At 36.6% G+C, this 17,662-nt stretch overlaps 1 protein-coding gene across 12 annotated transcripts in view; it reads right to left on the bottom strand.

Moving 5' to 3' along the window:
• The window catches only part of Atrx (ATRX chromatin remodeler), a 141,492-nt gene that overhangs the window by 78,061 nt on the left and 45,769 nt on the right, over positions 1-17,662 (bottom strand). For 9 of the 12 annotated variants that reach the window (XM_035450023.1, XM_027432908.2, XM_027432903.2 and 6 more), the window contains 5 exons: positions 17,140-17,264; positions 14,222-14,335; positions 9,285-9,394; positions 7,252-7,319; positions 3,286-6,329 (listed from right to left, as the gene is read on the bottom strand). In XM_035450023.1, the coding sequence (XP_035305914.1) occupies positions 3,286-6,329; positions 7,252-7,319; positions 9,285-9,394; positions 14,222-14,335; positions 17,140-17,264 (3,461 nt within the window). The remainder of the gene's footprint in view (positions 1-3,285; positions 6,330-7,251; positions 7,320-9,284; positions 9,395-14,221; positions 14,336-17,139; positions 17,265-17,662) is intronic. The other 3 variants (XM_027432904.1, XM_027432910.2, XM_027432905.2) reach the window with 3 other exon arrangements.

The raw sequence follows: 17,662 nt of genomic DNA, 5'->3' as shown, positions 1-17,662 counted from the left end.
CAATGAGAATATTTGGTACACAGTTCAGGGGGTCTGTGGCCCTGGTAGCCTTTGGGGATCTTCTGGACTTGGGCCTAACAGTGCTGGGATTCAAAGTCAAGTTCAAATACTACAAATTCTTCTACATTTTCCCTAAAATACTTAAATAACTCATTTACCATTATAGCCCCCACTGTAGCTTTCTCAATTCTATTTTTCTTTTTTAAGAGTCAAGGTATCAATCTTTTTGTTCTATTTTGTTTTGTATTTCAAGACAAGATTTCTCTATGTAGTTCTGGCTGTCCTGGAATTCACTAAGTAAACCAGGCTAGCCTCAAACTCAGATATCCACCTGCCTCCACCTCCCAAGTGGTGGTATCAAAGGTGTGCACCACCACCGCCCTGCTGCAAGTAAATTCTTAAGCAATGTTTATCATTGGCTCATAACTAAGTTTATCTGGAAAACAACCAGTATTTTGTGCATATTGCTTATCTTAAAGACCTTTTATATTCTATTTTTTGTTTGCATATTTCTATTGACAAAGCTCAGTTTTTGGTGGGATAGATTCCCTAGCAAATTTATCTTCTATTTCTTTCTATCCTAAGTATTCCACTTGGTCGTAAGAAATTCACAACCAACAAGTTTTGTTTCATCAAACTATGGATTAGCAACTGATTAAGAGCTTTTTTTTTTTGGCTCTATAATCATAGTATCTAATTAGCCCATGGCTCTTCACATCAAGGTTCTACTAGCCAAAGTGGAACATAATTATCTAGGTTAGAATTATTATGAGATTACTGGGAAATGCATTCATTGGGTATTTGCCAAATGTTGCCAACTTCTAAGGTCTAATGAAAAATATTACTTTAATAGGGCTTTTCCCAATGAACCTGATAACTAAAACATTTTCTATCAATTATATCTTGTGGTTTTTAAATTTCTGTGTATATGTCTGTTGTGTGAGTACATGCATACTTGTGCACATGGCCATGAAGGCCAGAGAACTCAGATCTCCTGGAGTTGGACTTACAGGTAGTTATGATCCACTTAATGTAGGGCCCTAGAATTTCACTCTAGCTCTCTAGAAGAACAATACGTACTTTTAACTACTGAGCTATCTTTCCAGCTCCTAGATCCATTTTTAATACAAGTTCACAATACTTTATCAACAATACTGAAGTTGAAAGAAACTCTCATTTGAAAGGAAAAACTGATCTGAAATGTTAATTCCTTGTATTTCATTGTGGAAACAATGTGATCTTGTGGAATGACATTAAACCTCTTGAAGAGCTTTATTATTATATGTCCCATGAATTAAATAAAAAGTTTTTTCAAGAATAAGACTGAAGTTACTTTTATTTTAAAAGTTGGAATAAAGAATAAAGGGGAAATTCTTTTGATTTTGACTATAAACAGTTTAATAATTCTATTTATATATTTAACAATTCTAAATATTCTTGACAGTATCTTAACTAATCAACAAATTAACAGTACAACTAACCAATGTACATATACTAGTCAAGTGATTTTCTTAAAGCTATAATAAAAATTAAGTATTAAAAATTATTTTTGCTCGGAAAAAATTCTTTTTGGGGGGTGGGTTGTGGGAGTCAGTGGGGGGGCATGGAAGAATGGGAGGGAGAGAGAATGGGGGATTGATATGTAAAATAAGATTGTTTATAAATAAAAAAAATAAAAATTCTTTTTCTTGGTAATAAGGACAAGTTGATCCAAATCTAATTAATCAGGGTGGGATAACCTGGTGAGGATTTTTCTTTCTTCCTTTATTTTGTTTTTTTAAAGACAAATATCTTTTTATATTATTAGATACTAGTGGATGAGAAAGGGGATTATAATAAAGTGAATTTCTATTGTTTAGATCTTCAGTGTTAAAGCATTTGTCTAGTGTATGCAAGGGCCTGGAAATGATTACCATCTAATATCAAAACAAATTATTTTAGAGAGCCAGAAGCGGTGATTAGGAACAACTGGATACTGACCAGCCTCAGCTAACTTGGTTAGACTCAGTTTAAGGCCAGTGGTAGGTGGGTAGGTGGGTGGTGTGTGTGTGTGTGTGTGTGTGTGTGTGTGTGTGTGTGTGTGTGTGTGTGTGTGTGTGTGTGTGTGTGTGTGTGTGTGTCCATTTTTAAAACAAAAAATATTTCAAAGTTATCTGTTTTGATTTAAAAAACAAAATCTCATAGCAAAGCAATCAAAACTTTTATATTCCAGGTTATATCAGCATCAAGCACTCACCACTACTGCATGAATAAATACTTACTAAACTACTGAAATTATAACCAGCCTGGCAAAATGAAAACGGAGACACTCTTACGTCTTAAGTTGACTATTGAAAAATATACCCCAAGAAATGGGAATTTCCCAGGGAATCTCCAATTTCCTTAGATGTTTCATGCTAGGAGAAGGATAAAGCTAGGCTCCTGAAGCTAGACAAAGGGAGAACTTGTCTCTAGGAAAAGAGGCTCCACAGGCCTAGCAACTCAACAAAATACCTTGTAGGTACTCACTTCAGCAGCACACACTAAAATTGGACCGATATAGAGAAAACAGCATTGGCCCTGCCTTCCCCCCCCTCTCACACACACACACACTCACACACACACAGAGAGAGAGAGAGAGAAAGAGAGAGATTCATGAAGCATTCTGTATTTTAAAAGCAAAAAAAAAAACTGCCTTGTAGGATAAGACTGAAGGAAACCTAATTGATGGATGAGTCAACAGTGTGTGGGACTATACCCTGACCAAGACTGCTTAGATATGCATGCATCCCTGGCCCTCTACAAACTTTAATCTCACTTCACAACACTTGAAACATGCATGGCTGGGGGAGAGAGGGGAATCACTGGATCTCTAACCCTCTTCCCAATGTGGCCACAGTGAATAAATATATTTTGACTTTTTACTATAAATTTTGCTGTTTTAGTTGCCTCTGGGAAACAACTTGGCTTCTTGGAATAGAGACTGTAACCCCAGCATCAACTTGATTCTCTTTCAGAAACTACTACTTATGATTCCAAATAAACACACTAAACACTGACAAAGTAATTCTTTTGTTTACCCAACAAACTTGGTGGGCTTGACAAAGAATACTGGCAATGCTTGAAATGCCCTCCAATGATGGCATAGAAAAAATAGAGAAATATCTAGAATAAATGTCTAAACAAATTTTAAATGGACTTTTCCTCAACAGTAACTCTGAATTTCCTTAGGGAAAATTAAACAATATGGTTATCATAGAGGGGGGCAGATTAAAATTTTTAAAGTTGAAATTTATTCTTGCATACCTGAAGATTGACAAAATCCAGCGTGTGAGGGCAGCACTACATTATCAGTCACAGGCTTTATTTTCTGTCCATCGCTGCTCTCCTCACCTGCAGAATTCTGATCATCATCTCCTATATCAGAAGACGAAGAAGTAACGTTTGCTTGCTTCCTTTTAATATTTGTTCTTAAGGAGTTTCTTCTTTTCTCCTTGGCATTGCTGGCCTTGTTTTTGGCTGACATTCTTTGTTTCTTCCGTTTCTTATTATCTTCTGAACTTCCCTCAGCATCAGAAGAAGATGAACGACTCTGTATTTCCTTGGTATTTCTCTTTGACTTTAAATTTCTTCTTTCTTTCAACTCAGGTCTTTTCAGTCTCTTAGTAGTAGAGTCACAACACTCTCCTTTCAAGGAATATTTCTCAGTATCCGATGATGAACACTCTGGCCTTTTCCCCGAACTCTTCACAGGCAAGCTGGATTTCTTTTTCTCTCTCCGGGACACTCTATTCTTCTTGTTCTTATCTTCTGAAGAGTCACAGCTCTCTGCTTTGCCTGACAACTTATCAACACCGTCAGAAATGTCTTCCTTCTTTTTAGATAATTTATCTTTCACTTTTTTGCCTTTCTTTTCTTCATCAGTTGTGTCATTTTTATTTTGTTTTATGACTTTAGAAAAATGACCACTCTCTTCTCCCCCGGGCAATTTCTCAGTACCATCAGAGGAAGACTCACACAGTTGCTCTGTCTTAATTGTTTTTTCCTTTAAGTCTGTACTTTCCTTTTCTTTTGCTCCAGTTTCCTGTCTGTTTTGCTTCTTCTCACCTTCAGAAGACTCATCACTCTGTTCTTTCTTTGGAAATTTTGCAGTAATGTCAGATGACCTACGCTGTGCTTTTCTACATGCTCTGGTTCTCAGACGTTTCCTCTTTTCTTTAGTTTTAAAAACTCTTTTGTAATTAGAATTTATATCTTCCTCTCCCCCTGAAGGCTTTTCCGGGCTATCAGAGGAAACACTTGGCAGCTGCCTGGTGCAAAGCATCTCTCTTGAATCCACTGCATTCTTGCCTTTCTCAACTGAACCCTCTGATGCAGACAAATTCTCTCCCTGTTTTTCAGTGTCACCAGTGTCGTCACCAGACAATCCTCCTTGTACAGTCTTCACACTTTCCTGCCCTTCATCATCCACTACTTTTTTGCTCTGTTTTTCATCTTCAGAAAAGTCACGTTCTTTTTTATGTGAAACACCCTTTTTAGTTATTCTGGCAGCCCCAATTCTGCTCATGGCTTTTATCTCTCTCTCTAACTCTGAGTCATAGTTAGAGGACTCGGAGTAGTTTTGGCGTTTCTTTTTAGAGATAATAGACATTTCAACTGACTTTCCTTTTTTAATGTCAAAATCTGACCCAGAACTAGAATTTTTCCGTTTCCTTTTTCCATTATCATCTTTCCCTGTTTTGACTTTGTGATTCATCTGTGTTTCATTAATGTCAGTGTCTGAAGAAGAGCTGTGACTCATCTGGCTTGCCTCTTTAAGGACTGCTAGCATTTCATCAGAATCTGAATTTTGATCTACAATCTCTGCTTGCTTAGCTTCAGGCACCTTAGGAGACTTACGGTGACCAACAGCACAGTCAGAAGAATTTCGTTTATCCTTTTTCCTTATTGGAACTGACAGCTTTTGTTTCTCTTTAATAGTTTCATTACTTTCTTCATCTGAATTGGATATTGAAGGGTTAATTTCTGTTTGTCTCCTCAAGGGTGTAGTTTTTACTCGTGGGGATCTTCGAAGATCAGATTCTTCTAAAATTAATGCAACATCATTTTCAACTGAATGTTCGTCACTATTTTCCTCTTCCAGCCCACATTTTTCTGAGTTGGGGGTCACCCTGGAACTTTTACGGCCATCCTTCTCTTGTGAAACTTCTTGACAGTCAGCACCTTTAACTGGGGAATTAGAAAGCGAAACAGGGGTGAGTTTAACATATAATTCTTTTCTTACTTTCGCTGCCATTTTTGACTTACTACTTCCTCGTCTCTCTTTCGAAGAAGTGATAAGTTTTAGACATGATATCTCCACTTCTGGCGAGGTCCCACTGTTGCCATCTCCTTGATAATCAGATGAACACTGAACTTCCATAGCAGACTCAAGGCTATCAAAAATGTCTTCAGGAACTGAGGAAGGAACAGACACAATATCCATGTCTAAATCTTCAGAAGTATTAGTAGGTTCATACTGAGGTCCATCTTTCTTACCCGAACCCTTGTGTTCGCCACTAGTACTTTTATTTGCTTTGTGCTCTTCTCCTGGGATGTGCTCATTGCCTGTCATCTTTGATGATCTAGCATCTGACTTTAAAAACTCTTTCTTTTCTGCAGTATAGGATTTTTCCCCCTTTCGCACTTTTGTTTCAGACTTTGCATCTGTGATTTTAAGCTCTTTGGTATTGCCCTCTTTGTGCTCAGCATCCAAAGCTCTTATCTCTGAATTCAGATCTTCTTCTAATGCAAGATGAGCCTTCTTGATATCAGCCAACACAGATTTAAAAGCCTTAAGCTGACGTAACTTCAGAGCAGAACTCATTTCTGAATCATCTGCTGCCTGCTTGAGAAACTTAATGTAACTGGAGTTCATGTTGGATGTAGTCTCAATCAGCTTTTTTGTCTTCTTAAGCATATCTTTGGGCACAGTTAGTGCTGAGTAAGTGGAGGTTACAGAGCCAGAATGTGAATCATCTAATTTCTTCTCTTCTCCATTACAACTGGAACTATTCTTCTTTGGAGACAATTTGGCTGTTTGGTCACATACTTTACTACTCTTTTCACTGTCAACTTTTATCTTCTTCTTATTTTGTTGCAACAGCTGTTCTAAATTCTCAAATACGCTGTTACATGCAGTAACCAAGTCCAGCAGAGGCTCTGGCTGACAAATGTAGCAATACCATTGGTTGTTTTCATCTAGTATTGTAGATAACTCCTTTCGACCAAGGTTGCGCAGGATGCATTTCTTACAGAAGGCATTATGGCAAAAGTCGCAACAAATCAAGTTCCCACCTTCTGCACACCATCTGAAATTATTTAAGGATTAAAATGTTATTCCCAGTGAAAAAAATTTAATGTCTTTATTGATAAAAGAATTTAAAATCTCCATCAGCATTTTCAGTGGTAATTTAGAACACCTGCTTACTTTTATCAGAAATATAAAAGTAGACAAACATGGTTTTATGGGAAAAGACAACCAACAACTAAATATAGCAATGAAAACACTACAAAAGAGGGATCTAGGGCTGAACAGATGACTCAGGAATTAAAAGAAAGACAGGCAGTGGTGGCACACGCCTTTAATCCTACACTTGGGAGGCAGTTGGATCTCTGTGAGTTCTAGGCCAGCCTGGTCTACACAGTGAGTTCCAGGACAGCCAGGAGTGTTACACAGAGAAACCCTATCTGGAAAAAAGAAGAGGGGAGAGGAGAAAAGGGAGGGGGGAGGAGAAAGGAGGGGAGGGGAAGTTGCAGTGCTCTTGCAGAAGAAGTTTGGTTCCTAGCACCTATGTCAGACAGCTCACAACTACTTGGTACTCCATCTCTAGAGGGATTCAACACATTTGGTTTCCAAGGATACCTGCACACACTTGCACATAATCACATACAGACACATGACTGAAAATTTTTTTTTTTATTTTTCAAGGCAGGGTTTCTCTGTCAAACAGCCCTGGCTACCTTAGACCTCATTCTGTAGACCAGGCATCTAACAAGCTAGGAGTGGTGATGCATGCCTTTAATGACAACAATGGAGAGGCAGAGGCAGGCTGATCTCTGTGAGTTCATGGCCAGCCTGATATGCAAAACGAAGTGAGTTCCAAAACAGCCAGCACTATAACACAGAGAAACCCTGTCTTTGGGGGTGGGAGGAAAAGATGAATCTAACAAAGTTGATATTCACCCCAAAGTAGAAAAAAATGAATGCTGAATGAAGAATTTATTACCTACCTACATTGTTCATCCATTCCATCTGAGTCACGGCTAATATCATCACTCATATAATACTTAAAGCAGTTCTAGTGGAAGAAAAGAAGGGGAAATTTATTCAAAATATACAAGTCACAAATGTTACTTTAAAGTCATTAAAATGTGAAAGGGATGTGATGATTTGGACGATGAAAGCACAAACACTGTACTACCCAGTACTATTTTTAAAACATAAGACTATTGATTTCTTAAAAAGGACTTCTCATCATCTACAACCACTACTCTTAACATAAAAGTATATTAAAGATTCTATTTAGTAAGCATTTCTAATCTCATACTAGTTACCAAAGCTCTACATAAAAACATATGTTTTGCTACTTAAAATGTTGAATAGTCAGCATATACAAACAGTTAATATATCTATACGCTAAACAATGAACAACCTGCATTATCTTTAAATCTCAAAATATCACTCAGGGGTAGTAGAGCTCACCTTACATTCAAGCAGAGGCAGAGGCAGGCGATCTGAGTTTGAGGCTAGCCTGATATTCAGAGTGAGTTCCAGGACAGCCAGGGCTACACAAAGAAACCCTGTCTAGAAAAAACAACCCAAAACAAACCAACAAAAAACAAAAGCAAAGAAACAAATAAATAAATCTCAAAATATCTACCATTCAAGGTAGGAGATATCATGATGGGCAAGTCTGAGGTTCATAACAGGTGAATAATATCTACTACCGAATGTAACTAACTGTCTAAGCAGCAAAGCAATTATTCAAATACAAGTCTGATTAATTGAATTCCAATGGGACTGGGAAAGGGAAATTTTCTCTGTTATTAGTGAAATAGTCACCGCTCAACAGACAGACCCCATGGAAAACTGGCAAAAAAAAAAAGCAATCAGGTATAAAAGGAAAGAGAGCAAATATCGAACCCACTGATTAAAGATTTGGCTGTCAGAACTTCAAACCTAACAACAGGTACTCTGGATAGGCCTCTAGGTGAGATAAATTCTAGGAAAGAAGGGGAATACTGCAAGGTACAAAATTGAGCTTAGTAGAGTTGTGGAGGTCAGAACCTATCAAAAATTCATGCCAGGAAAGATCTAGTATACCAAGGGAAATATGGCCTGAATTTCAAAGGGGACTTTTTTTGAGACAGAGTCTCAACTGTGGACCTCTGCCTGTCACAGAACTCACTATGTAAACAAGTCTGGTCTGAAACCCACAGAGATCCATCTACCTCTACCGCCTAAGTATTGGGATTAAGCTGTGCACCAAAAGTGCACCAACACTCCTGGCTGAAGATAATAGCTTTTTAATTATGAAATGAGCTAACACAAAATAACTCTTAATCCAATATGAGCTAGAGATCCTGCATCCTTTGTATTGAAGATATTTGAAATTAAATCCAGGTGTTTGGCCAGGCATGATAACGCTCGCCTTTAATCCCAGAACACCAGAGGCAGAGGCAGGTGGGTCTCTGAGTTTGAGGCCAGTATGGTAAACAAAGCGAATTCCAGGACAGCCAGGGCTACACAGAGAAACCAATCTTGTCTCAAAACAAAACCCTCAATACATACATAAATAAATAAATGGGGGTGTTTATAATTTTAAAAGTACACGAAGACCGCTAAAAGCTATAATTAACATATATGAAACACTGTACAATCTTTTATTTCCTAGTCATATTAAAACTGTATTTGACATAGACATTTAGAAAAGTAGGACATGCAAGATATAAAGCTATAAACCACATATATGCACAGGGTTTGAAAGACATCTGGCTCCCCCTTCACCTCCCTCCCTCTGAATACCATGCCACCCATCTAGAACATGCTAAACTAATCCCATTTAACCAATCTGATTCTTACTCAGATTTGAAGTATCAACTTGTATCTCCCATGTTCTAATGACTCAAGCTTCCAAGATGTACCACAATCACAGTATCTTTCACATGATGGCCACTTTCAGGATATTACTCTACACATCTGGGATCCTCACACACTGGGAGCCCTCCAAAGGGCAAAGCCTTATCACCAAATCTTTACATACCTTACAAATAAGGACTTTCAGTGAAGGGTGTCTATAAATGGAATCTTTCTGAAAATGATTGACCTGTTGTCCACAAGCTGTGCAGCTCACAATCCCATGAAGTCCATCTTCTAGGAGGAAAGAGTGATCGTTACTCACATATTTACACTCACAGAAGAAAAAAGATATTTGCCTTAGCCAGAATTTTACAACCTTTGTATTAGAAATAATGTCTCTCATAATCCTTGGGAAAATAACATTTTGGACACAGGTGAAAAAGGTTATTTTGATTGACCTGTTAAAAGACCATAACAAACTTGGCAGATTCTGAGACATAAATGCTAACTACAGTCATCATACAGATGTGAAACCCACTTATTACAAGTTGATATAACCTAAAGAGATACCAAAAAGAAATCCTTAAAATGAGGTTAAAAGCTCTTTGTTTTTTGAGACAGGTTCTTGCTATGTAGCCCTGACTGGTCTCATACTTGAAATGTAGCCCATGTTGGTTTCGAACTCACAGCAACCCTCCTGTATCAGTCTCCCCAATGCTGGGATTATAGGCACACACCACCACACCCAGATTCAAGCTTATGCACTTGCTAAATTCCTTGCAAACATTTCAGTATCAGTTCTTAGAGAATGAAAAAGTGGCAATGGTGGAACAAATTCTTTTTCAATTCTACAGTTAAGTTAGACATGCCATAAAGGTTGGGCTTCATAAATACAATTATTTACACAGATCCTACCAATATGGTACATAAAAACTGGGTAATTTATGGTGTCATCAATTCCCAAACTTTACTTCAACATTACTAATCACCAATTACCTTCATTCCTACTTGAAAACCTGTTCCTTATCAATCACGTCTACTATTTGCAGATATGACATTGTGACAAATGCAAATAAGACATCTTCTCAGCAAGCAGAATGTCTGAGAAGGTGGGAGAGATGAGAACAAGACGAAGACAACTTATTCAAGAAAAAATAAGCAGAAAAACTCACCTGCCTCATTCTTTCTTTTAAATGTTCTATTATTATTTGTGAGTATGGGAGTATGCCTGCACTATATCTGTTACTTCCAGAGGGCAAAAGAGAGAATTAATCACTTGGAACTAGAGTTAAAGATGGTTGTGAACCACTTGGATGCTGGGAATTAAAAGCAGGTCCTCTGGAAGAGCAGCCAGTAATCTTAATCACTGAACCATCTTTCCAGCCACTCCTAATTTACTCTTAATCCCTAGTTATGTCAAGGGAGTTCTCATTCTGAGAAAATCAAATCATTGGAGCAATCTTAAGAAAACAACACAGTCACAGACCTGGAATCCCAAAAATTTGGGAGGCTGAGATAGGAGGACCACCTGAGCCCAGAAGTTTGAGTCTAACCTGAGCTACATAGTGATACCCTGTCTCAAGAAAGAAAGGGGGAAGGAGGGAGGGGAGAGGAAAGAAGGGAAGGGAGGGGGGAGAGAAGGGAAGGGAAGGGGAGGAGAGGGGAGGGGAGGGGAGGGAAGGGAAGGGAAGGGAGGGGAGGGAGGGAGGGAGGAAGGATACAGACAAAGAGAGAAAAAGAGACAGGTAACAGAAAGCAATTCCTACCTCTAAACTCTATATAAGACCATTTTTTACAGATGATCCTGATATGCAATCTAGACCTTGATCCAAATTACATATTAAGATTATCCTTCAAAGTAAACCAGTGCAATTGTGTACTCAAAAATTAAAAGGAGGCAACTTGTGAGGAGTGACTGTCTCTACCCCTAAATAAAAAATAAAACACCATATATATTTCTCACCATTTAATTCTTTATTTTGTATTTTTGTTAGTTTTAAGGTCCAGGGCACCATGGACCCAAATATCAGTGTATCTTTATGTGTAGGTGTTTTTAAAAAAGTGTAAGGACACAATCACACTTTTTCATAAAAGACAATCTTTTTTTTTTTTTTTTTTTTTTTTGGTTTTTCGAGACAGGGTTTCTCTGTGGCTTTGGAGGCTGTCCTGGAACTAGCTCTTGTAGACCAGGCTGGTCTCAAACTCACAGAGATCCACCTGCCTCTGCCTCCCGAGTGCTGGGATTAAAGGCGTGCGCCACCACCGCCCGGCATAAAAGACAATCTTAAGGCTTACTATATATGCTATTATTACACATGAAATCAGTGTCCTATGCCAATGTTTTTCATCTTAGACATACTTGTAGTCTGTTACATTTTTAAAAGAAAAAACCGTAATTCCTTGTTCAGGTTAAATAATGGTTTAAGATAAACAAGATAAATGAAAGCTACAGTTTGAATGTCCATCTAAAGTTAAATTCTATTCAATAAACATGAATGTGCTTTTGTGTATATATTACACATGATTTTTTTTAACTTGGTGAGCCTTTGGAGATTTTTTTTCTAACATGTGCAAAAGGAATCATAGATAAGGACAGACACTGATACTTGTTTGGGAAATAGACGGCAGTCCATTATACTTGCACAACATTGTATAGAGCAATGAAACTAAACCCATGCATTTACTGCCATGGATAAATTTCAAAAAGAAAATTCAACACTCCCAAAGCATATAAAGAGCATAGTATTTTTATACTTTTTAAAAATGAAAAATGGTTTTGACTCACATACTGATATAGATAACCATGCACATACATGCACATGCATAAAACTTTAAGATAATCATTACCTGTGGGGTAGGAAGAAGGGAAAATGGATGAGAGTAGGACTGAATCAATATTTTATTTAAGTGAGATCTGAAGCAAATATGGTAAAATGTTGAAATGTTATTTTACTTATGTACTTGTTTCTGTACATGTAGGTTTCAATTTTTAATTTTTAGTTATGAAGTATCTTAAAGATTGTAACTGTGTAAATGGAAAAGAGGCATTTTCATTTATTAGCTCAATATATTTTAGTGTTTTTTAAGAAAAATTGTGTAATATAAGTTTTAAACAATTTAACTGGGCAAAGTATATCAAAACAAACTAAGACTGTTTAAGTTTCTTAAATGTACTTTTGCTTCATTATTGTGACATCATTTTTTTCTTAATTAAGATTATTTTATATATAAAGTGCACATTCCTCACAGTGTTCTAAATTCAAGTTCCATTTTAGAACTACTCTGCTAAAGTGCCTGAATACTAACTATAGCCATCCTTTATCTCAAACCACTGGGTTCTTCTCAATTTACATATTAGTAGTCCTAAAATTCTACTTCATATGAGATTCCTGACAGCTTAGACATGCAAATCACTGAGATGAAAATAAACATGAAATACTCAGGCACTACCATATTACTACAAACAGACATAGACCCTTAAGTATGATATATTCTTACAAAGAACATCCAATAATATTCCAGAAACAGGTCTGCTAAACCCAAGCAACAACGGCATAACAAAATGGCACTACGAATTCCCTCCCAAGCAACTATGGCTCCTCCTTTTATTCTGCCTTCAAGGTGTATCTACATTGCAGGCATGACTGCTCTATAGTCTCTTCCTAAAAGACACCACACAGACATTAGTCTTAGTTCAATGCTGTACACAGTCATTTGTCTTCACGATGGAACCCATGATCAAAAGAAAGACACTATTACTAGTCCTTACCATTACTTTTTATGTGGTGATTAAGGCTTAAGAATAGTACCTTAGCTTAGTTGACCTATGCTGTTGAAATGGCAGCTTCCTTACTATGAATTTGAAGACTCTCAGAAAGTTATCTTTATGCTCAAAAGAAGTTGAACACCCTTTTGTGGACAAAAGACTAAACAACAGTCTCTTGATTTTTCACCTGCCACCTAACAAATTGACTACAGAAAATAAATTTACTACTTTTATCAAGATAATCATACCATTAAAATAAAAATCTAAAATTTTCTCTAAGAACCTCAGTATGGTTTCATAGTTATGTATTATAAACAATATTAAATGGACACTTCCATAACACTACCACTTGGAAATTATTGCCATGTTCTACTTTTGAGATTCATTCCTCTCATAGTTACAGATTCTGACTGTTATTCTTCCCAAAAAGTATATACAGGCACTATTTAAAAATCACACACAAAAAAAGTGGGACACAAACGCAACTGCAATAGCTTTCTAAATAAACTCTGCTGATGCTCTCTTTCTACAGATGGCTAGGTAATCTGGCCATGTATATGAGGGGAGACAAAGAGTGAGGCAACTGACAGATGGAAGGAGGATCATTAACTCTAGCTCCCATCTCTTCTACTTATTGATGCAATGCAACTGCAGTGTCCATGAAGAACAAACCAAAACACAATGTTGACCTCATCCAGAAATTCCAGCTTGTCATGAATGAAGGGACTGGTATTTTTATTTAAGATTTATTTACTTATTATGTATACAGTGTTCTGTCTGCATGCATCCCTGCACACCAGAAGAGCACACCAGATCTCATTACAGATGGCTATGAGCCACCATGTGCTTGCTGGAAACTGAACTCAAGAGCTCTGGAAAAGCAGCTAGTACTCTTAATCTCTGAGCAATCTCTCCAGGCCCAGGACTGGTATTTTTAATAAGTACTCCAAGTAATATCTAATGCCATGCTCTATAGCTGCACACAGCATTACTCTGAGTATGTATGTATGAAATTACATGGAGGCCACAGGCCTCTTTGCACAACCTTTAAATTGCTCCCACTGGAGAAGATACTCATGCTATTCTGGCATGTATGTATTCTAGAACCAGTTTGTGGAGAGGAAATGCTATGCTTCTTGTGACAACTTATTAGCCACTGAAGGCAAAGGTGTTTTTGAAAAATGTACTTTAACCTTTTCTGCTTCAGAGCGCAAAGAGAAACAGAAGTTATTTTTAAGTAGTGCTTTTAATAAACAATGGGCAGAAAAGTGGAGGTATTTTTAGTAAGCATATCAGATTTTCCAATATGGTCATAGACAGCAATTTAAACTCGTTTCATTTTCACTTGTATTTACCTCCGCGTTTTTTGAGATTTTCAGTTTTCATTTTACTTCTGCTTCTAAATTCAGGCCCTTTAAAATCATCTTTGTCTTCATTCAGCACTGGCTCTGGTTGTACAATCACTGTACCTAGAATGATTTCATTTAAAAAACCAATTACACATATTAAATGTGCAAGTGAAGTGCAAGACTTCAGTTCAGATAAAGCCAACATTGCTGGTACATAGTTTGTTTCTGTCAAGCTTTTAGTTCGTGTATAAGGACCACAGGGTAGTAGTAAAAGGGCCAGGTATCAACAATCGAATTACTTGCTGCAGTTTAAAGATAATAAAAACAGGACGGGGAAGTATTATGAACTAAAAGAAATGTGTCAATCAAATAGAAAGCTTCAGCCCAGCTCACAATGTTTATAGTGCCTATCACAAGAACTATTTATGAAATTAACATTCATGCTAGGGTCCCTATAAAGTCCAAAGTAATTGGCAGAAGGAGGAAGAAATCCTATTTTTCTCACAGTCCAAACTAGAAAGAAAATTATTGAAGATTTTTAAGAGTACTTTTACATTGCTTTGGTGGGAGGGACTTGCAGGGGGTAGGACAATGAAGTTCAATCTACTACTGCTGTACCTAGGCTACACAATTTCCTCAACAGGACATCAAAGCTTCCCTAGCTTCAAAGTTCTTGAGCTTTAAACTGAAGGTTGCTTTAAGACACTTAAGCTAAAGTAGCCTACCAATAAACCATAGAATAAGTTCAATCATGTATCTGTTGGTGTCCACTAAAATGTTCTGGAAGGATTTATCCTTCCATAAATCTAAAACTTCCAAACTGAGAAAAAAAACAAAACGAGCATCATAAAAGGAGTCTAAGTCGCAATGTTTACTTACATTACTGGGCTTAATACTAAAGTGGCCATTATTGGCAACAATTAAGAAAGTCAAAGCAGGGGGTCATCACAGTTTCCTCTGAAATACAGGAATATGTAACTCAGCAAGCAGATTTGGCAAATTATTAGCATCTAGTTGGTAAATGAATATTTAAGTCTGGGGGGGGTAAATTTAAAAAAAGGTTGGGAGGGTACGGAGAATTGAAGAGTTTACAGATTGTGGTAAACTTAAATACTCATATCCCCAAAAATGTTAGTTGTAAATAACTATCATTTCATGTATATACTTTCAGAGAAGAGTTTTCAAGATTTAAAAACAATTAAAGTGTTCCTTCCTGAAGATTTTTCTAAATGGAAGCAAAGCAGTGATAGAAAAGAATACCCACTAGCACTGGATTAAAGCAGGCCTGGGCTGAAATCTGTGCTTCTCAACCTAATGTAGAGAAAATCCCTGGAGCTCTGAATTTAATCCTAAACTTCTAACAGCATAGAAGCAATAGCTACTATATAGCCCATTGTTCAGAACAAAGGTTTCCATGGGTCTGTGATGCCTTGGGGTTGCTGAACAACCCTTTCAAGGGTAGGTCGCCTAAGACCATCAGAAAATAGAAACTTACTTTTACGGTAGCAAAATTAGTTATAAAGTAGCAACAAAAATAATTTTATGGTTGAGAGTCATCACAACATGAGAACTTTAGTAAAAGGCTGTAGCATTAGGAAGGTTAAGAAACACTGGTTTAGAGTAATAAATGAGGTAAATTCACTGACCTATGAATATTCAATACAGTACTGTAACAATGAAAATAGTCACCGAGATGTAAACTTATGAAACAGTTCTTGTTTGAATATAAAATTAAGTTTCACTCAGGTTGGTAACATATACCAACTTCTGACTACAGTACCATTAAAAGAAAGATTTGGATTCCTAGTTCTTACACTGAAGCACTCCCAGTGACCACTCAACAAGAAGCAAAGGTGAGCAACTGCCATTAGGACCCAAACTCCCACATTAGTTGTTTCTACTGAAAGTCACCAAAACAAATACATAAAATTGCTAGATAAGTTACAAAAAAACAAGTAAATGATAGTCACCATCAATTTCTTCTTCTACCTTTCTTCTTTTCGTCATTCTCATTTATTTTTCATGTTGTGTTTCCTAATTATCCTAACTTACCCTAGATAAGTGAAGCCCAAACTTTCATACTCACATTCAACAACTTCCATAATTAAAAAAGGCAAAAGCATAAATATAAACAGAGAATCAGGTTTAGTAAACACTGCTATAAAAGATCTGCTAAGAGACTAGAATATATTACTGAGCAAAGGAAAACAAAACTCTAGAAAGTTGACAATTTGAATCACCATGAAAATCACCAAGACCTTTATCATTCTCTAATCATCTAATCACACAGCTCTCAGTCTTGAACAACAAAGAGTTCAAGACCTCCATTTGGCAGTTTTACTCTCCAATCTAATCAATAATGTTTCACAAGCAGGACTACAACAGTCAAAAGGTCTGGACAAGGCCAGGATACCTTCAAGAAATACACCTAAATCTACTGAATAATTAACATGTTTAGGGGATATCAGAATGCAGGAAGACAGGGTATAATATAAGACAGTGATACTCCCCTATCACGCAAAAGGCTCTGGGAATAAAGCTCAGCACGGCACAAAAATAAGTTCAGTAAGACAGAAGTAGACTATAAAATGCTTTATGTTTTCAGGAATAGCCATTACATTTTAAAGAAGCAAGAACACTGACATTTATTAAGTCAAAACTTACTATCTTAAACCTCTAAACCTACTTCCATATTCAAAAGTAATTTGGAAAGTTTGTCATCCCCTTACTACAAATCCAATGGAAAGGAAAAATGTTTGATTTTGTTATTTTTCCAAACTCAATGAATTATCGCACATTTTCAACCTAAATAGAATGTTTTCATTTCCAAACTAATACATTTCCAGACCACTACCAATGTACACCAATGGTCACTTTAAAATATATTTCATTTTAGCTTCATGTGAAAAATTAATGCACATTACCTTTTGGCAAGCTTTGCATAGTAATATCATTTTCTGAATTCTCACTAGCAGCTTTTTCATTTACATTCTCATCCATAGGTTTTTCATCACCAGATTCTACATATTTTGTCACAATGGTAGGTTTCCTATAAAAGAGTAAAGGTCATAGAATTGTGGGCATTTCTATAATTGGAACAATATACTAAGACCATAACTAACAAGTTTAGATATAATAGTGGCTCCATAGCAAGAATGCCATCAGAGCCACTGATGAAAATGAGTATCTCTTTATCATATCACTAAAGATTGTGATTGAACACACACACATTCTGGTAACAAGCAGATTAAAAAACCATAGTGTTATAAAAAAATTCAATATTTCTCTTCTATGCAAAGGATTATTAATTGAAAGGGTCACTAACAAATCATTCTCTAAAATTTTCTTTCAACTGAAACTACCCAACAGATTTAATGGAATTTATTCCATTAGAGTACTCATCTCTAAGCATTTTAATTTGTATAGAAGGGTTTATTTCAAAACAAT

This window comes from Cricetulus griseus, chromosome X, assembly GCF_003668045.3.
Source record: "Cricetulus griseus strain 17A/GY chromosome X, alternate assembly CriGri-PICRH-1.0, whole genome shotgun sequence".
Classification (NCBI taxonomy): Eukaryota; Metazoa; Chordata; class Mammalia; order Rodentia; family Cricetidae; genus Cricetulus; species Cricetulus griseus.
The sequence above is the reverse complement of the archived record's forward strand: the minus strand, read 5'-3'. Positions and strand labels throughout refer to the sequence as shown.